The sequence below is a fragment of the Vanessa cardui genome, chromosome 23 (assembly GCF_905220365.1).
Source record: "Vanessa cardui chromosome 23, ilVanCard2.1, whole genome shotgun sequence".
NCBI lineage: Eukaryota > Metazoa > Arthropoda > Insecta > Lepidoptera > Nymphalidae > Vanessa > Vanessa cardui.
In genome coordinates, this window is record NC_061145.1 from 4,550,238 (window position 1) to 4,576,610 (window position 26,373).

General features: G+C 33.5%; 3 protein-coding genes across 3 annotated transcripts; 2 read left to right on the forward strand and 1 right to left on the reverse strand.

Moving 5' to 3' along the window:
- Window positions 1–1,649: 1,649 nt before the first annotated feature.
- LOC124539790 lies at window positions 1,650–4,691 on the forward strand. The gene is made up of 2 exons (XM_047117143.1): window positions 1,650–1,720; window positions 3,627–4,691. Exons 1-2 carry the CDS (start codon window positions 1,679–1,681, stop codon window positions 4,194–4,196), a joined length of 612 nt encoding a protein of 203 aa, XP_046973099.1. The 5' UTR covers window positions 1,650–1,678; the 3' UTR covers window positions 4,197–4,691.
- A 1-nt stretch (window position 4,692) lies between these two features.
- Window positions 4,693–5,804, reverse strand: LOC124539789. The gene is made up of 3 exons (XM_047117142.1): window positions 5,229–5,804; window positions 5,011–5,157; window positions 4,693–4,928 (listed from the first exon to the last, which is right to left on the reverse strand). Exons 1-3 carry the CDS (start codon window positions 5,707–5,709, stop codon window positions 4,747–4,749), a joined length of 810 nt encoding a protein of 269 aa, XP_046973098.1. The 5' UTR covers window positions 5,710–5,804; the 3' UTR covers window positions 4,693–4,746.
- A 7,247-nt stretch (window positions 5,805–13,051) lies between these two features.
- LOC124539786 (golgin subfamily A member 7) lies at window positions 13,052–16,412 on the forward strand. Its single transcript, XM_047117139.1, has 3 exons — window positions 13,052–13,403; window positions 13,900–14,052; window positions 14,302–16,412. The coding sequence occupies exons 1-3, from the start codon at window positions 13,251–13,253 to the stop codon at window positions 14,482–14,484; spliced, it is 489 nt and encodes a 162-aa protein (XP_046973095.1). The 5' UTR covers window positions 13,052–13,250; the 3' UTR covers window positions 14,485–16,412.
- Window positions 16,413–26,373: the final 9,961 nt, after the last annotated feature.

Genomic DNA, 26,373 nt, shown 5'->3' on the forward strand with positions numbered 1-26,373 from the left:
GTACGTACATTTATATTTGGTTCTTAAGTGTTTATTAATAATTACTATTGTTATTAAATTATCTTATCAAAATTTAGTACTATTTTTTAAGTTCATAAGACTTTTTGGTGTATAACATATTTTCTCTCGGTTTTTGCAATATTTTAAGAGGGAGTGACAGAGTTCGTTGAAAAGGAACGGAAGTGTGCAACAGCTATTTTATTTGACCAATGAGCGAGCTCGGTTATAGATTTGGCCTTCAAATAGTCCTTATTCTAAAGAGCTATAATGTTAACGTTCCTTACTTTCGAGGTGAGGTAACGTTATACGTCATATGTAACTATTGTGAGACATGTATTTTTTTTGTATTTATATAGGTGAGTGAACAAAGCCTAATGAGGCTCGAAGTCTTAGGACCTTACGTAATTTTAGTTGTCTCGAGTCCCGAAATTTTGAAATCGAAATCGAGATGAATACATAGCTGTCAATTTCAAAGTCTCGGGAATTCCCGGACCTTTGAAATAGTCTACAATTTCCAAATCTGACCTATGCATGTAGTTATACGTATTTTCTCACATCAAACCGGAAAATAATATTCAGCATTACTGCTCGGCGGCAAAATTTCTGTTTAATGGATCCTAATCACTTGAATGGTACCTGCCCTTACTTGACGATGGGACTTGAAGCCGCACCGTCAAAAAGACTGTCTGTGCAAATACTTTAAATAAACTAACTATTTAAATATACTACAGATTCTAAACTATGCTTTCAAATACCTTGCTGAGCAATGAGCCTTAGCCTTAACCTTACTTTTATAACCTTCATTGGCAATTAGCCATTTATATATTTTATATATATATATATATATCATAGAAGCTATTTATATATTTATAAAACATACATTTTTATTACTCTTAAATGGGCTATTCTCTTATGAACTGGCAACAATTTATCTTATTTATGAATGTAGTTTTTTCCGTTATTTGTTTGATGCAATATTGTTCTAATTTTGAAATCAATGGAATTTTGTTTGCACCACAAACACAATTTTTAAAAACATTCTTATTTGTTTAGTTTGCATCTCAACCATCAACCAACAATATCCTCGACAACTTACTCTGAAGTAGGCCATTTGCAAGTGTGCTTACACCGTTTATATTTAAAAAAAGTTTATATTGGTTTAAGAGTGTGTGGCACCAACTTTAGGTAACCACTGTATATTATTAGTAACGGAAATATCAAATACTAACGGCCCATCCCGGCTCCGCACTTGTGGACATAAGTTTTTCTTTAAATATTTTTACCTTTTATTTATATTGTTTTTTTTTTGTTTTTCTCCGACATGTTTAATAATTGTTGTTCCATTTCAACTTATTTACACAAATAAATTATATGCTTAAACCTTCCTTAAGCCTCTATCTATTCGTGAAAACGGGATGAAAATTCGTTCAAAAGTTTTGTTGTTTATCACGAACATGCAGACAGACAGTCGGGTCGAACGACTTTTTAGTATAATATGTAGTGGAGAAGGAATTTGCTGATTCGATCCAAGTTTGCTAGTTTGAAGGTAACGTCAAATCAATCAAAAAGGAAGGAAATACGCATAACTTCGTAGTTTCACTGATAAGTGTACTATTTTGTAAATATTGGTGGCTTAGTACAATGCTATTGTTCGATACGGTGGACGAACTAGAACGCAATGAAAGTTTGCCTCATACTCGTGACAGTATCATTAACATGGGTAAGAGATTTGTTATCCTAATTAATATACAACAACAACAACAGCCTGTAAATTCCCACTGCTGGGCTAAAGGCCTCCTCTTCCATTAAGGAGAGGGTTTGGAACATATTTCACCACGCTGTTCCAATGCGGGTTGGTGGAATACGTGGCAATGTGGCAGAATTTCTATGAAATTTCTCACATGCAGGTTTCCTCACGATGTTTTCCTTCAACGCTGAGCACGAGATGAATTATAAAGACAAATTAAGCACATGAATCATGGGTGCTTGCCTGGGTTTGAACCCACAATCATCGGTTAAGATGCACGCGTTCTAACCATAGGGCCATCTCGACCCAATATTTATATAATAATAAGTAACTTTGTCTGTGTGTCGCACTTTCACAACCAAACCGCTGAATCTAATTCGATGAAATTTGGTATGAAAACTTGAACTCCAAGAATTGACAGGCTACTTTTTTACTCATGACAACCAACACTCCAAAAAGAGACCGAAGCCGAGGGTGACTACTAGTTTTTAATATTTTCTTCAATGAAATACTTTAAAGGCGACGTCGCAAAACAGAAGTAAAAAATACAAAAGTCAACCATTGTAACATTGACTATAGTAATGTATATATAGTACGACGCAATTTAGATGTCGCATCGGCAAAATTCGTAAAACCGATCACATCCGAATTAAGTACGCTATCCCAAGTTATCAATATTCATTTCTTATATCAAGATGATCTTTACACAAACGTATTAACTTATCATATGGCCTAATATATTCGTCATTTTGTCACATCGATTTACATGCACTTGCTTTCTCGGGTTCAACTGACGCGAGAATCTATAGCGACGAATAGCGTCGAATGGCGCGATAGGGGGCTATTTCTATTGGTTGTTCAATTCGGCAGCAATCGGTTTTATTGAATTTTTCGATGCTACGTTGTGTCGTACAATACCTAAACCTAATTATATGTCACGCGTACAAAAATAGTGTGACACTGTAAGTCGGTTTTCAAAATTTCACGAATGCGATACGAAACGAGGTGAGATGAAAAGTGAGTTCTCGATAGAAGAATAGACCTATTCTATCTCAACGTACAACTGCTGATTGGTTAATAACCATACGAATAAATGAGGAGATATTTTCTTCCAACTTATTCAATATACGTTAAGTATACATAAGAAAATATAAGGCGTTTTGAAGAATTATATATCATATTATTACATAAGTAAAAACACGCATTTACTCACTCTCCAACGTGCTGAAATTTCATATTTTTACAATCATATCATTACTAATAGTGGAAATCTTTATGCACAGTCGGGGTAAGAAAAGGTTCGTCACCTGAAGATCTATTTTTGTGTGCTCAGTATGAGCGATAATCTGCTTTACCGATCGAGAATCACATATTGCGTCGCAATGATTTGATGTTTAGTTTTAAAAGGTACTAAGAGCTTAAGAGTTGATAAAGGATTAATTTGAAAACTGACGAATATTTTCTTACTCTGACTGTACAATTGTAATCGGACTGCCTTGTGATCTAATGGCTTATAAGGCTGCAGAACCCGAGGTCCTGAATTACAGTCCACGTTGTGCCAAAATTAGTTACTAGGTCTTTATGTCATATTATGGATTTGTATTATGAATTTGACGCAATTTTACGAGCCATTGACATCTATCTGACTGAATATGAACTCCGTAAAGTCATTCTTTGCACGAGCATGAATATTTCTACAAAAAAAATTAAAGATTCATCACACGCATGTCGCACGATATTTATATATTATAATTATGACCTTTATTTATCTTAAAACGGTATTCATATATTTTAATATAATCCTTTATTTGGATTAGTAATTCAACATTTATATAAAACAGTAAAAAAAAGTATAGTCGATAAAATGAACAATTTTCAGATCCCACAACCAGGAACAACAAACAGGAAAAAGAGATCAAATACAGACAATTTCAATATACTACTGAGTATTTACAAAATGAATCCTTTGCAACGTTCTAAAGTATTCAAAACATTTTCTAATCGAATACTTTTACCGAAGCCGGATGAACAAACTCCTGAGTTGAATTACAATTCAAATGAAAGTACTAAGAAGCAAAACGGGACGAAAGTTAAATTGAAACCAATCGAAGAATATATTCATGATGTCCCAGATACGCCTGTTATCGACCGACCTTTGTATATAGAGAATAAACCGGAATCTTTCAATCCTGGACAGTTTTTGGACACACTCATATCTAGAAATAATGGTAACAGTGAAATGGACAATGATGATGCAGAAAATCTTATTAAACGCGTCGATCATCCCAATAAGAAGCTTAACTCTTTACACTTAAATATATTAAGAAATACTACTGATTATACTGAAGATACACCTGCAAGATTTGGTAATTTGAAAGTGTTTAATTTGAACAAAGTAGATAACAATGAATTTGATTTCGATAATGCGGATGTCGTTGTAGTGAAATGAAATGACCGGATATCTTCGACTGTGTCATATAGTATTAGGTATGTATGTAGGTAAGAATATTACTATATTAAAAGTATACCTAGTACTAATTCCACTAAGACTTCCAATAGGAAGAAATTATCAAAATATTATTCCTGAGAATAAATTTTCTAAAAGTATCAAAGGTTTACTTTTTAGAAATATATTAGTTTCATGGTTGATTGTCATTTATTTCTATGTGAGAATTAATAAATGATGATATTCAATTAAATATAATTATTTAAATAGATTTCAAATTAAAATATTCTCAAGGAGTATCTGAAGTGCATTCCTCATAATTTTCTAATTTATTTACTACCAACTTTCAACTTTTCTCCGTTACGTAAATGGGTTCCAAGAATTTTGTCCTTGTTACACTCTTAGCATACTAATTAAAAAGAAAGATAAAGGTTACAAAATAATGAACGCTGGTTAAAATTGAAACTTAAATATAAGATTTATTTACATTAGCAATAAATAATTTAAATAAATAAATTAGTCAGAGGTCCGTCTTATTTAACATGGTATCAGATTATATTTGTCCAGAGTAGGCGATTTCGTGAGCGTCTTCGTATGATCGCGCTTGGTAAGGACCGTGCGCGTCCCAGGCGGGAGCATGGTGGTCCACATGGTGCTCTACGTGGTGTTGTGGGTAGTGGATCACTTCGTAGTTCACAACCTTGGGTTTGGTGAATTTAAAGATGACCATAGCACCTGTAACATAAAAAAACAAATGATTAACAATACTCTAAGCTTTCATTTAAAGTTAATGTTTCGTAATTAGGTAGATTCATACCAGACAAAACCAGCGAGATGAGACCAAGAGTCAAAGCCTTCCATGTCTTAAGGGCAATCATAGCAAGCGCTAGAGGTACCAAAACTGAAGCCTTGAACTTCAGGCCGAGGAGGAAAGGAAGGAGCACCTTCTTGATGAAACCGTGTTCTGAAAACAAATAAATAATTAGCACCCTTTGCTGTTTTTAGGATTCAATATTGTTATTGCTACAAACGTACTGCTCTTGATCCTCAAAGGTTTGGGGAGCTTGATCTTCTTCTTCCTGCCTTCGAAAGTCTCAACTTCTTCTTCTCCGTCCAAGGGCATATCCAGTTCGGAAGGAAGGTCGGTGAGGAGCGACCTTGGTACATATTCTGAGGCAGCACTGCTGGCGATTTCTTCGGGAACTTTCACTCTCACTGCGTGAGTCTGAAGGAAACGATCCACTTTGTCGACGATCGCATAAGCGGAGTCCTTCGCCATCCTTGGATCGACGGCTTCATCTTCGATTTCCGCATTCTTGACGATTGACAGATTATCCGTGATCTTGATCTCCTCATCGTTGGCTACATGGGAAATCCATTCCAGGGTCCTCGGTTTCACACACTCCACCGAATATTGACTCAAACATTCATCGTAAATGTTCTTAACGAGATTCGATGCCGAGTACTGTCCACTAGCGAACGCCGCTATCGACAATATCACTATTAATTTAAACATTTCGCACTATTTAATTTATCACTGTTTATTTGTTGACGGCAGGTGCGTCTGACTGCCGTCCGTTAAACGGTCACAATGTATGTTAGGGTAGTCCAGGGCTGAGTTTATATACGAGCATTAATACGTGATGTGGTGTCCGAATGCGCTTTGGTGCTAACATTGGCGATACATATGCGATAGTATAGCCACGGTACATTTTAATTGGGAGGCGACTTTGTATTGGAAAACTGTTACTCTGTAGGCGTCTTCCAATTAGACAGGGAATATGGTGTGAAAATGAATTTTAAATACATTGGTACTTTTTTGTTCAGCAGAATGTACATTGTTAAAATATATTTTCCTGAAAATTAATTTGATTCTTAATCTCTGTCATTTTCCTAACAGCGATATTATTTGATATCTCTGGTATTTAAAAAAATATTTTCCTTCATTTTTGTCTTACAAGAGATGTAAGCCAGATTTTATTCAGAGATTATTCACTGGTCATACTGCCAGTGTATATTGTACATAAATATGTATTTTATGTATTCACTTGCGTTTTTGTCATGGTGTTTGTCAGGCGGTATGATATCCTGGCAAGCGAAAGTGTTCCCAGGGGAAAGTAAAATACTATTCCTCGTTCATAATTCAAACGAATGAGGTCGCGCAGGACTTTTTAAATATGAACCGTCAAGATTGTTTATATGATGCATATAACAAGAAATATCGAAATATCGAGCTCCACCGAACAAAAGTAAAAAACATGGTAAATATCCCGAAATTAATAACTGTATCTTTTTTCTCTTAATTGTATTATTTTTTCTCAATTACACGAGTATGTAAAATTTTACAATTACTACACCGAAGTTTAACCAGTGACTACGATTGCTTAAAATTACAAACACATGTATGTGATCGAATTAGGATTGCTATGTCAGGCTTTTTTATAACTTACTATATATACACAATGAAATTCAAAATTACAATAAATTTGTAGTAAAAGAGTTCTCAATCACTAGTCAAAATACTGATTTTAACTCCATAATTTCATGATACATAATCTGTAAAAATTGGCGACAAATTTCTTCGTCAAAACGTTATATTACTGTGATTTTAGTTTAAATTTTATTTCATAAGCTTAAGCCAATTTTGTCACTTTGTGTTTGTACTGATCAGTCAAAAGTTGATGGGAAGAAATGCAGTACCTCTTAAATTCTTTCTTAATTACAAAAAGGTCTAAATTTCAAGCCTTCAACTGGTGCAGCTCGCCGATAGCCAATCAAAATCGACTTTATCTTATTTAATGCTTAATTTGATGATCATTTTGTCAACCGTTTTATAGTATTAAAATCATTGCAGCTTGAAAATAACTCAAACACAGCATATAGGTATATAATAATTTATAGTTGTATTATAAATGCAAAATCCGCTCTCTTTGTCTGTCTATGTGTGTGTTACGATTTCACGACCCTAGCTTACTTACTTATTTACTTGGTGGTAGGACTTTGTGCAAGCCCGCCTGGGTGGGTACCACCCACTCATCTGATATTCTACGGCTAAACAACAGTACACAGTATTGTTGTGTTCCGGTTTGAAGGGCGAGTGAGCCAGTGTAACAACAGGCACAAGGAACATACCATCTTAGTTCCCAAGGTTGGTGGCACATTGAGGATGAAAGGAATAGTTACTATTTCTTACAGGGTCATTGTCTATGGTTGATGGTGACCACTTTCCATCAGATGGCCTAAATGCTCGTCCGTCAACCTATACCATAAAAAAAGCACTTTTGATACGCAGCAAGCTTGTACAGTATGGAAGGACACAGGTTTTATAGGCTTTTTAGGCAAAAACTACGAGAGAATCGCGGGCGACGACTTATTAAGATCTACTGCGTGAATAAATAACGTACCTTCGTTATTCCCGAAGAAAATAGACATTGTAATCAGATATTCTAATCTCTAGCAGTACTCAGAAATATTGTGTACCGGTTTGAAGGTTTAGTGAGCCAGAGTAACTACAGGCACGAGGGACATATTAGTAGCCAGGATTTGTGGCGTATTTTGCGATGTGTAGAATAGTTACTATTTCTTACAGCGTCATTATCTATGGGTGGACCACTTATAATCAGGTGGCCCATTAGCTCGTCCGCGTACCTATATCGATAGAAATATAAATGATTAAATCAGCTTTCGATCTAGACGTTTTCTCCGCATAGATTACATAAACTTACCATAACTTTATAGATTTTAAAACACGTTTTGTTTATATATGAGTAATACTAATTTAATAATAATTACAATATAAGATTGGATACCTTTCCATATAAGTTGAACTCAAATTATTTTTTGTCCTTATAAACTGTAACTGTGGCTTACATATTTAACAAATATCTAGATGCTTTGCCAATATTACAAAAAAAAAGTTATCATTTAAATAAAACTAGTTATAACAGATTTTAATCGCGTATATTAATTATTTTGGACATCCCGACGTTTCGAGCACTTTACTTTATTATTTAATAACTTTTCTTTTGTTCTTCAAATTGACAAATGCCACCTTAGTCTACCCGTGACCACGAACGCTGTAAAATGCTCGAAACGTCGGGATGTCCAAAATAATTAATATACGCGATTAAAATCTGTTATACACGCGATTGAAATCCTTTATAACTAGTTTTATTTAAATGTGTAATAATCGCGAAAATTTAAGACAACAAAAGTTATCGTGAAAACAATACACATACATGCGTTCTTGAACTTAATGTAAATTTTGACATTAAACCTAGTAATGGCTGCTTACAAAGCTTAGTGACTGTGTTTGTTTTTGTTACCATTTTAATGCCTCATTATAGGAATCGAGGCGTCCAAACGCGTTGACGATAACTTCGTTAATTGACATCTGTTACCTACATTATCACTTGTTACGAATTGCTTACACTAAGCGTACTTACTAATAGTAAGCTTATGTTAAACCCATATAAATAACTACACATACTACACCTACATATATTTACCTATAAGGTTAAAATCCAAAAAAAAATAGAAATTAATAAGTCATGATAAAAAAAACATGTAGAAAAAGGAAAAACGCCATGTAGGCAAAATAGATTACATTTTTTTATATGTATATTATTTATTATATGTGCAAAGGAATACACAATAGTTTTAAATCATTTTTAATTAAAACAATGTGTTTAGGTAAATGATGGTTTGCACCAATATGCTATGCATTAAAAGTTATTAAGGATTGTACGTAAAAATATTTCTGATAGTCGATAATAATAGCACGGGTAGTCTGACTGGATACAGACGAGGACTTAATTTATTTCTATAATTATAGGACTATTCCCATTCGTTCATAAAGTAATGGTGGTATGTTAAAATTATTCCAGATTCTGGACTTCAACTCTTCTTGAGTTCCTTGAAATGTGCAGCCTAACTAAATCATTGATACATGATACATCACTACATATTATGAAAACATAGTCCCCCGCCGCCTCTGTCTGTATGTTCGCATAAAACTCCGAAACTACTGAGCGTATTTTCATGCGGTTTTCATTAATAGACAGAGGGATTCATAAGGAAGGTATAGATATATAATTCATTATGGTTTTTATGTAACCAAGTTGAAATAGAACGACATTTTTTAAACATGTCAGAAAAAAGCTACAAAAATATATAATTTTCTTTTCCTTTTTTTTAAGCTTATGTATTGTCCACTCGCGCAAAGCCGGGACGGGACGCTAGTATAAAAATACGATCAGGAATACATTATTAAAAATAGTCCTAGTGTATTGAAACGAGGTCGTATTTCGTAGGAGTATTCCAAACCTACAATCAGCTGTTTAAATTTTATCATTCAGGAGTAACCGTCGACAGTCAACTGTTTGTTACCCGCGTCACGCCACTTAGCATCCGTTTTGAAGTGATATCTTTCACTCGAAGTTATGTGTGGAATGATTAATTAATAAGAAATGTGTCCTCTATTACGTAAGGAATGCGAACGCAATGGACGGCGTCACTTTCTTTTATATAATGGCAAATATAGAGGTAATAGCCTGCTAACGGTATGGTTGGTAGCGGGTTCGAATTTGACAAGGGCTCATTGTGTTAACGTTTTGATATAAAACAAACGCATCGACGTAGTTATTACTATTAGGTAATTTAAGAAACGAAGGCTTTTTTTGGCGCCTGTTACAATGTAAGTTTTAATATTGTTAAGAAGATAAATTATATATTAAAAATAAAATAAATTAACTTTTTAATATTTTCATCAATATTTTTGATATATGTTTAGCTGAATCTTTGAAGAAGGTTTTATATTTCTTTATTTTTACAGACAATTAAACAAGTTGTTTAAAATATGTATTAACAATGTTTTAAAGCTTATAAAACACTACAGGTAGCGCCCTCTAACGAAATCACACCACACTTGTTACCTGGACCCGACGGTAATAATTATAAATAACGATTAAATATCAATACATATATTTAGTAATAAGTATCTGAGAAAAAAAAATTATGATTAAGCGAAAACTAGTTCTGCCAAATGCTATTTGGCTTAATAAAAAAAATATAATTGTATTCTTATATATTTTAATTAGTAATATATCTATTTTCTTTTATTTTAACATGAAAAACACCGCTAACGGCACCCAAAAATTACTTATTCACAACATCGATATGAAGCAATGAAACGTGCGAAATAAGTAAATAGGTATATATGTTTCTACACATATCCTTATCACTACTAAAACAGACAAAGTAGAAACAAAAGGCATAGATTTAAGTTTTAGTTATACATCGCCCGCTATGATATTCATTTGTCCGCTTACAATAGATGTAAAACCGTAATGAACATTTAAGTTAATAATTTTACGTCAACACACAAAATGGCCACTACACAGTGTGAATCTTAACCGATGATTGCGGGTTCAACTTCAGGCAAGCGCCAGCTGAATTATCATGTATTTAACTGGTATTTGTAATTCATCTCATCATCGACTTCAAAGGAAAACATCGTGAGGAACTCTGCTTGTGTGTAATTTCAATTGAAACGTGTCACATGTGTATCCCGCATTGGAGCAATTGGGGGAATAACACAGGGTTTCCTTCTTCTCAAAAAGCTGAGAAGGAGCCGAGGAATGTGACATTTATAGACTGATACTTAAAGATTATAAACATTTAAAATTAACAACTGATATGTGTAACATTCAAAGTGATACATATTAAGGCGTAGAATTAACTTTCCAGACCCGTAATAGCTCATCTCAACTCTGTATCCTGACGATTCTAATGCGCTTTCTAAGCCTACTTGAAGAAAGAATATTCAGATTGCATTTGATTTATAATAGATATTTAAAAAAAACAGGCTTCCTTAAACCAGCAGAAATTAATAGCAATTTATCGCTGCTCGTTAAAGTTAGTTAAAAAATTTTAAATGTTGAAAAAGAGTAACTACTGAGTTTCTTGCAGATTCTTCTCGGTAGAATCTACTTTCCGAACCGGTGGTAGCTTCACTTAATTGTTAATTGACGATTCAAAAGTGCTTGTAAAAGCCCACTTGAATAAAGTTTATTTTGATATTTCTTTGTTGGCTTTAAAGAGAAAAAATATTGAGGACTAATAGTCGCCCGTGGCTTCGCACGCGTTTTAGGGTGTTGATTATTATGTGTCAGGCAAAAAAGTAGCGTATCTCCTTTCTTGAAGTTTAAGATTGCTTCATACCAAATTTCACCAAATTTCATTCAGCGGTTTGTTCCCGAAAGAGCGATAGATAGAGAGACCTTCACATTTATAATATTAATATAGATTTATCAGATTTCTATGAAAGAATAGTGAGTGTAATACTATTGGCGGATTTACAAATTTGCCGCTAGTAGGCTATTCGATTTTTGCCGCCCCTACTGACTTTTAAAATTCGATACGTTTGTTTAGATCACAAGCACAATTTATTCTGAAAATGAAAATTTATGATTTCTTTTCTATCGTCCTCATTACATCGGCTTTTTCCCGTTATTAGTATGATTTTGAACTAGGTGATATTTCTGTCAGTTACTAGATTATTTTTGCAACCCATTATGTAGTGACGAGTATACGGATTACGGACATAATGTGTATACATATATGTAATTATAAGATTTTTTAGTACTGTAAGATAAAGAAAATTTGGGCTAAATTTGCCGCCCCTCTAAATCTGCCGCCCTATGCTCCAGCCTACTTAGCCTATTGGTAAATCTGCCATTGAGTAGATCTAAAAGAATTACCAAAATTTATTCTTCCTTCTTATCGCAGATAGTACGTAATAACTACTGTTCTATACCCATACTTATAATAACCAATTATCCGTTGTTATAAATATCAAATAAGTCAATGATAAAGTAGGATTCAGAATTAGATATTGATTAGCGACGAGACAACAAACTATTTAGGCCGATTTCGCTTTGATCGACAGTTGAATATTAAGCGGGACGATAGTTTGACGAACGTAAATCAATTAAGCCGTTACGTATGAGACGTTTATATGTGGACGATTTTTTAATTAAATTTATACATTTTTTTGGAAGGAAGTAACAATATTTAAAAATGATTTCCGCGTCTAAAAGAGGATAGCATATTATATTGTGTATTCCTTGTCCATTTCGGAAACCCTTATAACATGTACATTAAATTTATTGATGATTGTTTTAATAAAAAAAATGTGTAAACTCAACAACACACTTGCATTTATACTAAGTACGTCAAATAGTATATGATATAGTGTATTTTCATCCTACTTATACCAATTTCCTCGTGATAATATCCTTCAACGCCGAGAACGAAATGAGGAATTAATAACGCATATTAGACACATGAATTCAGCAATGCTTGCCTAGATTTACAGCTGTTGAAATAACTAACAGACGTACACCTACCAACAGGCCTACTTTCTCATTAGATTTCGTAATATAAATAACTAATAATTATTATTTTAGCCATACGAATATTAATTATAGATACATACTTTTCCAATGACATTAATTTAGAGAAAAAACAGAAAATATGATATAAATTACAAATCATTAACTTCAATCAACTATCAAAGTTCACGAAATATGAATACTATATTTTGTACATGTTACATACTTTTTAACACACAATAATGATTAAATGAATATCAGATTCATTTAATCATTATTACTTAATTATTATTTTTTATCTTCATTGTACTAAATATCTTTTAATGTTATCGTAATTATAAAAATAAAATATATACATAACAATTACATACATTAAGAAATACATTATGTATTGCTTTATTTAATTTTTGAACGCAAACTCTATGATTAATGGCGTTTGTTCATAGACTACTGGTAGCTGTCACTGTCAATCAGACGCTAAATACGTCACCGTCAATTTTTATCGAATTGCGAACCAATCGTTCTCGAAAATCTTAATTTCACTAAATCACACGTTTTTTATTACTTTCTCGTATAAATAACACTTCAATAATGTGTTCGTAGTGCTATCAGTGAATGTGTTAATTTCGTGTTTCTGTTGTAATTGTGAAATAAATACTTTGTAATGGCGAACAATCGTATCCCGTCCGGACCTAACACGCCCGGGAGCCAACAGACACCAACTCAACAAGGTATTAAGATCTTCATACAGAGAGACTATTCGGAGGGCACGGCGGTTAAATTTCAAACGAGATTCCCTCCTGAGTTGGAAGACAGAGTAAGTGAAAGTTTATTGTTTATCTAATGTCAACACGCCTTATGACTGTCCTTGATATCAATTTTCTTATCGAACTTAGTATTCAATCCAAAAAAATCGAATTGCTCCTTCATTAACCTATAAATTATTATTAAAATAGTTAAAAAATTCAAATTTCTAAGAGTGTTGTTTTAATTTGTAATAATGTTTGATAAAGCTAATAAATAGAGATATAAACCCTTTATATAAGTTGTTAATATTTGGCAAATCTTATGAAACACCAATTAGATCTTCTTTATATATCTTGAGAAAGATGTACAAATTTAATAAAACTTTATAATTGATGGATAGAAACACTGCCTAGACAGTTATTAGTTTAAGTCTATAGTATGACCATAAAACTGATCAATGAGTTGGTAACTTAACAATTAAATTGTCATAAAATTTAGCTACAATTTCTATGTATCTTTATTATGCCTAAATATCTATATATAATTAGTTTAATTTTCATTTTCAGATAGACCGACAAACGTTTGAATTCACCATGGAGAGATTGAATGAGCACTTTGAAATGGCAGAAACAGCCGATTGTAGTACCTATTGTGAAGGCTGTCTTGCTTGTCTCACTGCTTATTTTATATACATATGTACAGAAACACATTATGAAAAGGTAAAGTTACTGTTGAATTATTATGTTATTATAATTTCCAGTAAAAATTTCTTTTAGTGAAGTAACAGACTATTAGTATTTTTGGTGATAACTGTCATTATTACATAAATATATCTTCAATTTAATATAATATTATGGCTCAGCGGTTAAATTTAATTTATTTAGATTGTCTTTTTGCCTGTAAGTTTAATATCTTTTTTGTTGTCATACATAAATTTTTTACCAAAAAGTATGTATATCTTATTTCAGCATTTAAGAAAAATTTCAAAATTCATAGCAACACAGAACGAAAGAGTCTACAATCCTAGAGGTATACACATAACAGATCCTATACTCAGAGGATTGCGAGTGATAGAGATAACGATCATTGACGTACCAAACTGTCAAAGTCCAACTGGTAACTCGACAACATCACAATTACGACACACTTGACCACCACACGAAAACAGGGAGTTCTTCATGTAACAATTAAGGTATTGGTTTTAATATACTGGTGCTTTGTTACTGTCATATTTGTTATTTAATTGGACATATAAATTCTGTACGTAAGTGTTAACGTTTAGATAAATAATGTAAATAATACAATTAAAATTTGTTTGGAATTATCATTCATAAGCCTCTATATGGTCTGTAACTTAAGCACCTGAGTTTGTTATTAAAACCAATTGTATAATATTAAATATAAATTGTATTTGGATTGGTGTGAACCAATTGGGTATGAATGAACTCCCTATGCCAAAATGCTCTTCCGCGCTTTGTGAGGAATTAAAAATGTAAAATGAAGGATGATATTAGAATGAAGATTTGAAATATAATCTTAGATATAAGACCTCTTTTCTATTTATTTCTTTATGTTAGTTGTGACATTAAATTCACTTCAAAGAAAATATATTGTAAAGACATGTAATCTATTTGTATCACAGACATTGAACTTAATTCGCATATTTAAATATGAAATGCAATTTACAACATATGCATTATTTGCAAGAGTCGAGTTTGGCAGAATTTGTTTAAGTACATACAATTTGTAATACTGACGGGAATTAACAATTTTACTCACAGAGAGGGTAAACAAATGAATAGGGATTTCTGATGAAATCAAATATGTATGTGTAGATAGGTGTTCTTGTTTTAACTTTTAAAAGATGTTTATTATTATAATAAGACTTGTAACTATGTAATCAATAGTTTAATTTTAAGAATTGATATATAGGATTATTACTACAAGGATGTATCATATGGGTTGTAATTTTGAAATTTAATGTGAGTATTGAAAATTTATATCAGGTATTGTGATTCCAAAGTAATTAGTGTTTTGTGAGACGCATCAAATATTTGTGTTTGAATAACATAAGTAGCTAATATTTATAAATAATTGGTGATATAACTGAAATAAATGGTTTATTTTTTAAAATGGCAACATTGCGGTCGCTTTAACAAGTTGAATAACATTTCATTGTAAACAATTAAGAATAACTTGTTATGTTAAAGATGCACCTTTATAGTTTAACTATTTATCATGACCATCAATTTTTTTTTTTCATAAACCAAAAGAACTATTTTATTACTTCATATATTATGCTTATTGGATCCGTCAAATTTGAGTCAATATTTAACCTTGAAATTGAGTAAGTGGCTAACGTGGATTTGATATCTATTTTACTTCTGAAATAACTTCCCAAATTGTAGTGATGAGTGTTGCCATAACATCATATTTTTTGACAGATCCCTATATATGTTACATTTTTTTTAATTTTAGAATATTTTTTGTTTCTTGATGACTTTCTGGAAAAAGCTTTCTTTTTTAATTTTATTTTATTACTACTTACATAATTATATTGATATTTTTAAAACAAATTTAAATGTCCCCATGAAAAAAAAAATCACCAAATGCGAGGATCACAAGTTCAAACATTAACTTATATTATTGTCTTAAAATTATATATGACCTATTTGGGTGGCATTTATTAAGTTACGAATAATTTAGCTTTGTATTTGGTAATATGTATTTATTTTAAAACTTAATTTTCGGTTTAAGGTAGAATAAATATTATTTAACAAGAATTATGTATTAATAAGTATGTAATTATATTTATTAGAACTCCTATTTTACATATAATGTTTTAAAATTATCAGAATTAATTTACATTTTATTTATCTGAGGTGTATTTTTTAGTAAATTAATATAAAATGATAATATTTTATAATTTTCTTTGTTTATTTTAAATAATTATTTTGAATTGCTTTGACATTTAATTTTTTTTTTAAATATTTTAACACACTGAAGCTTTGATGCTTTGAAGATGCATGAAGATTATTATTATATTTTACGGCTGAATGTCGCAATACCTTGGCTCTTAGAAATAGGAAAAATTAAAAGAATTTGGTCATACTATTTTCATGAGAACAATGTAATAATTTTTATTCCATTTTCAAATAAAGCATAAATAGGCCGAATTTATTATTTAAATCGTTACAAATTTGCCCCAATACAATTATAATATAAAACAAACGATCTCTGATATCATGTAGGTACCTATATGCAATTATAAATGTCAACGTCAAAAAACGTGGAATTATTCAATATGAGAATGACAAAAAAATCGATCACCTAAAAATGGACATCGCTTTTAATTTTATTACACGACCACATTAATCCTAAATGAAAAATGTGTATTGTATGTAAAAATTAAACTATTTGTACTAATGATTAAAATTAAGGAATAGTTATATTGTAAAATTTATTATGACTTTATAAATTACAAGAATTATGTAAGAATTATTTTATTTTATTTATTTATGTATCCTTTACAGTTGATATAAAGTTGAACTTGCCTACTTACTAATTCTGATTAATGTCGTGACTTTAAATACAAAAAAGTACTACTAATTGATTACAAATTTAACTTGTACTGGAGAGGCCTATGTACAGCAGTGGACGGAAATGGGCTGATGGATTGGATGGATTGAAAGCCGTGGCAGATTTACCAATAGGCTAAATCTAGGGCGGCAAATTTAGCCCAAATTTGTTATTATCTTACAAAAATAAAAAAAAACTTATAATTATATGTATACTCATTACGTCGGTAATCCGTATAATCCATTGGAAAAATATTCTAGTAACTGAAAGAAATATCACCTAGTTTATAATTATACTAATAACGGGGAAAAACTGATGTAATGAGGACGATAGAACACAAATCATAAATGTTGCAAAAAACAGTAGGGGCGGCAGAAATTGAATAGCCTACTTGCCTACTAGCAGCAGATTTGTAAATTGACTGAAAGTACTCATCTCTTCCTTTGGTGAAGCAAAATTACACTTTTTTAACATTGATTGGCTTATCCTACAAGTATGTGCCCGACCCAGTTCTCGAGAATGGTCATATCACACTGTACTGGGACCGATCTATAATCACTGACAGGACTGCTGTCGCCAACAAGCCTGATATAGTGGTGATAGATCGGTCAGAGCGCCGCACGATAATTGTTGACATCACCATCCCTCATGATGAGAATCTCGTGAAAGCTGAGAAGGATAAACAAATAAAATATCTTGACTTAGCTCACGAGGTTGTCGACATGTGGGATGTGGATACAGCAGTTATTGTGCCGATAGTTGTTTCAGCGAATGGCCTAATGACCAAGAGCCTCGACCAACATCTTAAGAGACTCTCGTTAGACAGCTGGGTCAAGGGCCTGATGCAGAAGGCAGTACTCCTCGGCACGGCGCGTATTGTGAGGAAGTTCCTCTCTTTGGAGCCCTGACCACCGGTGGCTTAGACCCTGTTCCCGTCACTGGTTGGCCTCTTATGTATTCACCGTAACTATTATTTGTATTACTATGTTGTTACAAGCCAGTGTAATTAGTGTAGTTACTCTGGCTCACTCACCCTTCAAATCGAAACTATTTATTACCATATGTTGATGATTTCTCAAGGTCAATAGAAAATGTAACCAATGATTAAAATTTCTTACGGTGTCATTGGGGCCGGTGATGATCATTTGGAAAGTGGTAAGTACCATCAAATGGTCCATTTGTTCGTCAACCTTCCTAGTTCATACTTAAATTGGTCCTTTGTCCTGTAAACATTCTGTATTGCAGTTTGGCGGTAAAATATACATGAATAGGTGGTTTAAAAATATTTTTCTTAAGGAATGTCTTAGGTCGACCTCAATGATATCTCGACCGTGGTCCGGAAACACATACAGTCATACAACCAGGCAAACATCCATATCAATTATATAAATATTTGTCATATGCAAGGTAAACCTGTCTGACAGCAAGTGCAGTAACCTCTACATCGTACGTCATATTGATAATAATAATTATTTTATGTAATCTAGAAGGTTTTACCTCTACACTATTTCATATAATTATTATTATTAATTTAAAATATTCTGCGATCTCCATTTTGATGACATTTCGAGTCAAGCTTTATGGCATGAGACACTTGTCCGTAAAGAGAGCGCCTCGGTGCCATGAGCTGTGTAACTGTGGATGTGCGTTAAACGACGCGGGTAATATGGGGTAAAAATCCCACACAGGTGTTTAGTGGCGGAGTAAGCCTGTCAGAGGCTCGGGCCGAAAAAAATTAATGATGGGTGTGTTTTTAAAAAAAATAGTTTTATAACTTTTTATTCAGTTTAAATTTGTGAGTTTAAAGTAGTGTTTATATTGATTATATACATATATATACTTAAGTTTAGCAAGTGTTAAGTGTAACAAGTCTAGATGGTCGTTAAGTGTAGCGTTTTAATCTTGATGAAATGATTTAGGTAGGTAGGTTTTTGATCAGCGGAACGTGTATATATTTGGGGATCCCCAATACTAGAGGACCGGGGCAAGCCGCCCTTTTCGCCCCCTTTTAGTCCGCCACTGGAATTGTTATCCTATATTTATTAGTTAGAAGTTTCTGCGTAGCTAATGCTATTCTAATTTGCTTTTTATCTGAATTCTCCAAAAACTCTAAGAAGGAAATAGGAGAAGAATAATTCTGTAATATTAAAAGTAAATTCACCTAAAATATACATGACAAGAGAACTAAATTACTTACTACTATACATCTACTATTGCATCTACTCCTCTATCACTCGTTTTAGGATTTAATTATATTTTGTAAAAAAAAAAAGATGTTAACAAAATAGCCAGGTTGTGTGTAGTCAAAAAAAAGATTACGTAATTTCTCAAAATATTATGTACTAACAGTAATAGGGAATAATGGTTAATTGTCTACGAATAATTTAACGTAAAATGATGTCCTATTCCATGTAAATATAAAACATTACCTTAACGAATTCTACTTAAACTGACTTTTGTTAATCCCATTCTTGTAATTCAGAACGAGTCGGAACTTCGGCAATAGGTACCCAAAAATGATGTGGCAATTATGCGCTAAACTGACGAGTTTTTGTCTTTAAATGGGGCTGGTCTTATCTTTTTCAAACGTAGACTTCTATTGAAGACATTAATAAAGTTTCTAAAGGATTAAGCCCGTTTTATTGTCATGTCGTGAGTTTGCCCAGTGGTTATAACTCGTATTTCTTAATCGATGATTGCGGGTTCAAACCCAAACAAGCGCCACTGAATTCTCATGATTGACGGTGAAGGACAACATCATGAGGAAACCTGCATGTGTCTAATTTAAATGAAATTATGCCACTTGTGAATCCACCAACGCGCATTGGAGCAGCGAGGTCCAAAATCTTCTCCTCAAAGGGAAAGGAGGCCTAAGCCCAGCTGTGGGAAATTCACAGGATGTTTCAGTCGTAACAGAGGAACTGGTTCAGATTCCCAAAAAAGCTCCAAAGACGTGTTTTATGACAGGGATTTATTAAAAAGTTATTTAATAATCTATGAATATATTTATTGCAACACATTTAGTATCAACAAGAAGTGTGAATCGATAACATTTGTGTCACTTGACTCAATCTTTGATCCTTCGCATAATTCCTCGAGGGCCCTCGTAAACATAAGATTTTATGGAATCTAATTATGTCGTTATTACTTTGACGTAGGCGGCGAGTAGCGGGGGTGATTCTGTTGGCTCAAATCATAGGAGCCTTACTTGATAGCTCAGAAATAAATTAAATCAATTATGGAATATTTATAGTTATCTTTAATATTTTCTTGTTAGACATCAATGTTGTCATAACTTTGAAGGATAAGTGGATAAATACGAGCAATTAAAGTCTCGTAAATGTAAAACTGGAAATATATCTCAAATTATCCATTTATTTAATAGTAATATTAGTATAATCCTCTCATAAGTCACAAGTACAACTTGGTTTTGTTCCCCAAGCATAAGTGATTACTGATCAGCGAACTTGGTTACTTGCATTTTCAATAGTGCCAAAACCTTTCAATTCATTCTTTGTTCCTATTTATTATTCTGCCAATGTTTTGGTGCAGGTATGCTATACGAAAAAATAAAGGTAAATTTAAATGAATGTTGGTGACATGGCATGTATGTAGCTTAAGGGGTATAATAGTGTAAAAGTATGTGTACAACTCAAATACGTATACTCTCTCTTTTCGAACTCAATGGTACGTTGCGGCTTTACGTGATCACTAAAACGTTAAAGTAAATCCTGAGAAGTTCTCAGGAAAAGCACCTGATACATTTTTCATTAACTTGTCCCGCAGTTTGAACCAGAGATCTTTAGATCTGCAGACTTATACTGCAGCGGACAGGTGTCCGCTATAATACTGGTTTATAATTCAACTATCGGAAGAATAGTGCAATTTTGTATTCAGTATATTATATAATTTCATTCCATTATTATAATGCAAAGGAACTGTTTCAACATAAAACTTAAAGATAGAGTAAGAAATACAGAAATCCGAAAGGTAACGAAACTACAGTTCTCTCAAAGTCTGAAATTGAGTTGGATTATCAACATCACGAAATGGAAAGAACCGTCTGGCGCTAGAAGGAGAGGTCGCCCGTTTGCTTGGTGGCAGGACGAGATTGTGGCCTACGCAGGAAGAGGAAGTGACTGGATGACCTCTACCAAAAACAGAACCAAATGTAATTCTTTGGAGGAGGTTTTTACCCTGAGGGGGTTCACAAATTAAAATAGTTTAATTTACTTTAATTTACTAAATTTGTTGGTTACAATTTCTGTTTCTGGAATAAATAAAGGTATTTTGTTATTATTATTATTTATTTTTAACGTTTAATGTTTCTCCTCTTTCGAGGGTGTTTAAACCTAAAACGTGGGCAGCAGCCAAGCGTCAAGGAGTGTTTATATTAAAAACGTGGACGATGAAGTTGAAGATGACATAAATTTTCGGGTGATACGGCAGGTGTTAAGAATTATGGCTTTCTGGAGCATGTGGAGTATATATGCGGGCATTTGTAAGGTGGTCAAACTTTTTGTTAGAGATTTCGGTACGATACCTGTTGATGAAAGGACTATTGGGACTATGTGAACTGTTTGTGCTTTCCATTGCGTTTTAATTTCTATAGCAAGGTCTTGATATTTACTTAGTTTTTTAGAGATTGTGGTTTGTATGTTGTGTGAATTAGGAACAGCTAATAAATAAACAGTTCTATTGGTTTTGTCGTGAACGGTGATATCTGGTCTATTATAATATATGGTCTTGTCAGTTATTATTGTTCTATCCCAGTACATTTTATAGTTTCTGTTGTCTAATACACTTTGCGGCTTATATTTGTAATATGGATTAATTTCTGCTATAAGTTTATATTTGAATGCTAAATGTTGGTGTATGATTGCGGCCACTTGATCATGTCTATGCTTATAATCGGTTTGCGCGAGAGATTTGCAAGCCCCCGTTATATGCTGAATAGTTTCAGAGCCTGCGTTACAATGTCGGCACAAGTCAGTTGGTTGATTACGACCTTTCATGATGTACTTCCTATAGTTTCGAGTTGCTATTATTTGGTCTTGGATAGCGAGCATAAAACCTTCAGTCTCAGGAAACAGATCACTTCGTTTGAGCCATTCGTTCGACTTATCTTTGTCGACGTGGGGTTGGTTCAACTCGGATAGGTGCCTCCCATGTAGTGTTTTTGCAGCCCAAGCTGACATCTGTTGTTGTATGTTTGTGCGGTTTTCATTTAATTGAGTGGATTTATCGTGTAGGTTTAGTGGTGTAAGTTTTTTATCTATTTCTGTTACGTGTTTATGTAGAGGTGAGGGTTCGGATTTATCATGAAAATATGCTCTGAGGGAAAGAATCTGCTTATTGTGTAAATTTCGTATGTCTATTAATCCTCTTCCTCCTTCTTGGCGAGGTAGTGTGAGCCTCTGAATACAAGATTTTGGATGATGTTTCCTATTTTTGGTTAAATGCGTGTTTATTGTGCGCTGCAATTTCTGTATGTCGCTTTTTGTCCATTGTATTATTCCAAAAGAGTAAGTAATTAATGGTATTGCATATGTGTTAATAGCTTTTATTGTATTTTTAGAGTTGAGATGTGTCTTTAATACAAGATTTAGACGACTAGAGAATTTTTTGAGCAGTTCTAGTTTTGTGGTTGTTTGTAAAATTTGCCTAGACTGTTTAAAACCAAGGTATTTGTAAGTATCATGTTCATTCATTGGCTCAATGTGTTCACCAGTTTCAAGTGGGTAGCTGTTGTTACTAAATTTTCCCTTCACAATTGACAGAATTTTGCATTTATCAACACCAAATTTCATTTGAATATCTTTAGAAAACTGTTCAGTAATTTTCGCTAGCTCAAACAAGGTATTTTTTTCGGTTGAATAAAGTTTTATGTCATCCAAGTACATGAGGTGTGATAAGGTATACTGGGTGTTATTGCTGTAAAGTGTGAATCCTGTATTGGCTTTATTGAGTAATTGTGAAAGAGGATTGAGGGCCAAACAAAACCACAAGGGGCTCAAAGCGTCCCCTTGAAAAATTCCCCGTTTGATGCAGATCGGTTCAGAAGTTAAAGGTTTCATAGACGGTTGTTTTATTCTCAGCACAGTTTGCCAGTGTTGCATCGAATTTTAAAGAAAGGATATCAGTGTTGGGTTTATTTTGTACAGTTTTAAAACATATATTAACCAGCTATGCGGAACTGAATCAAATGCTTTTTGATAATCTATGAACATAGTATGAATATCTGTTTTTGATTTAGCGGCACTATTTAAAATTATTGCATCAATAGTAAGCTGCTCTTTACAACCTTGGCTATTTTTACGGCAACCCTTTTGCTGTTCGGCTAAAATATTGTATTTAGTTAGGTGTTTATGGATTTCTTCACTTATACAAGCTGATAGGATTTTATATATGGTTTGTAAGCAAGTAATTGGTCGGTATTTATCTGGGTTTGTACTTGTAGTATCGTATTTGTCTTTAGGTATTAAGTATGTGATTCCATGTGTTATGTATTTGGGTAGTAAATGTGGTGATTGAATAAATATATTTAAATACTTGTGTATGTATGTGTGCTAGTAAATTTCTTGTACCAGTAGTTATGAATGTTGTCTGAGCCTGCGGATTTCCAATTGTGAGTTCGTTTTATTACTTCTATGAATGTCTCTCAGTCTGTATGCTCATTATGGTGTGCCGGGTCTTCCCATCTGTTAGCCCAGTATTCACGAAATATTTCTAATTGAGGTATTTCTAGATTTTGGTCACTATCTTTACACGTAGATTTTAAATTTCTATAGAATATTTTTTCGTTGTTAGCAAATTTATTGTTCTGTACTTTACGGGCTGTACACGTCAAATACCTCTTGAGTCTACTTGCTGTTGCATTGAGTTTCTGTTTTAAAGTATCTAAAAAGTGTTCTAATTGTGTGTTTGTGTTTTCATATTGTGCATGTGATTGATATTGTGTCTTAATGAGTTCTACCGCAGCTGCTACCTTTCGGTTTTTGCTTCCCCTAATATATTGTGTTAACCTACCTATATGGGCTCGTAGATTCGCTATCTTATTTTCTAATCTTCTTTGCCAACTAGGTTTTCTAAATGATTTATTTTGATGGGTGCTTTGGTTTGAGAATGATATTCTGGCACCATTACATTTAGCTGCTGTCCATGCCGCAGAGTAAATTATTGTTTGTAGAGTGTCAAAATCAGTATCAGTGTTAATAAATTCTGTTAGTATCCTATTATTTATGTATTTTGTAATAAAACAAAACTTTTTAGATGTCTTTTGTGTAGGGATGTATGGTGTGCTAGTTGGCTCAGTACTAGTAAAATGTTCTTTTGCACGAAGGAATGTATTCTCTATTTCGAGGTTTACTTCTAAGGTAGTGTCGAGTATAGATGGAATACTATTGAGTCGTCCCATATCATGGATAACGTTATCGTCTGTATTTTCATCATTGACTGTTGTTGCTATTGTGGAATTAGTGCTTGTAAATGTAGTGTTTTGTATATTTCTAGATTGCGAGTTAATTTCTAAGTTGGATTTTAGTGTAGAATTGGATGCATCTATATTAGTAATGTCGCTTTGTTCTCTTATTTGAAACTGTTCGTTTTCTGTGTCTTCTAGTAGAATATGCATAAAACGTAATTCATTATTATGGCTCTTCTTTGATCCGCTAATCTCTGCTCAGTAAGGTGTGCAAGCTTATTATTATTATTATTATATTATATAATTAACTAGCGACCCGCCACGGTTTCGCACGGCCGCAATATTGATACTAAATATACAACAGACTTTTTCTTGTTTCTATATTATATTGTCCATGTATTATATACAAAAACCTTCCTATCGAATCACATTATCTATTAAAAAAACCGCATCATAATCCGTTGTGAAATTTGAAAGATTTAAGCACACAGAAGGACAGACAGAGGTGATCGACTTTGTTTAATACTATGTAATGATTATGATGCATCCATAAACAATTTAGTTGCTTAAAATAAATAATAAAACTTGACAATTTAATGACAATGTAACTATGGTCTAAAACTGGCGTCATTTTACTAAGCAACCTTAAATGATATTTGATTACTCAAATGTATCAGTGATCAATGAAGTCAAGGCCATTCGCTATTCAAGTGGGTAATTTTGATGATGATTCTTAATTTCTTTTTTTATAATTAATTCTCTTAATTTTTTCACACATCTAGCCAATCCTTTATTTTTTTTATGAAATAGGGGGCGAACGAGCATATGGGCCACCTGATGGTTACCTTACATCGTCAATGCACCACTAACCTTGGGAACTAAGATGTTATGTCCCTTGTGCCTGTAGTTACACTGGCTCACTCACCCTTCAAACCGGAACACAACAATACTGAGTACTGTTGTTTGGCGGCAGAATAACAGATGACTGGGTGGTACCTACCCAGATGGGCTTACACAAAGCCCTTTCACCAAGATTAATATCATAGTTATCATTGCTTTAGCTACTCACATTGGGATCAGAGTAATGTATGTGATGTTGTCTCAAATTTATTTATTAATTTATTTATTTATAGTCTCCAAAGTCTGCTATACGATATCAAAATATCCCTTATTTAACTAGACCCTAGCTTAGCCCAGTGGGGGGGTGTGTGGGACTCCCCGGAGCCCTGAACGCCGAGTGCGCCCAAGCACACCGAGTTTACCCACTAAAAACCAGCGGTACCCTCTCCGTCTTTCGGCGGACGCCACGGGATCGCTTACGCATGCTACCGTGACGCCCTGACGGTCGGCCCGCCTATACGGGCCTTCAACAGCTAGGGGGGATTCCCAGGGTACTGGGACCCCCCCTGGTCCCTACGGCGCCTATTGAGGCGGAGGGAGAAGATGCGCGTAGCGCCTTTTCCTTCTCCCCGGTCGTCTTCTACGGAGCGAGTCAGCGGCGGCATTTTTTTCCCGCTCCCGCTCCGCTGCTTCCTTCTGCGACATGACACTTTCACAGAAGGAGCGCATCTCTGACCAGCACACCTCGCTACCGAGCATGGTCCCTAGCTTAGCCCAGTCTTATCATATCATATCATATCATATAATATTAAAAGTGTTAGTACATCAATTCGGACTATATTCCTACTACATTATACCGCGCAGAACCGAAAAGAGATAAGTAGTTTTCTTGTCACATTACAATGAGATAAAAGGAAACATTTTTGAATTAAAAAGAAATAGTTTCGATGTTAAAATAAATAGAATTTTCTTATTATTATAATATATATCACAGATAACAAATGCACACACAAGACAAGGAATGGGATTTCTCTGTACTTTCTGCCGTGACAATACATTACGGCTTGAAATCGTCATGCCGTTATGGCATATACTCGTAAGTCGATCCTATTCCTAAGACGCCCTAATTGATGTATCATAATATTGAAAACTAGCGACCAGCTTGCCAGCGTCCCAGCTTTGCACGGATGGACATAAG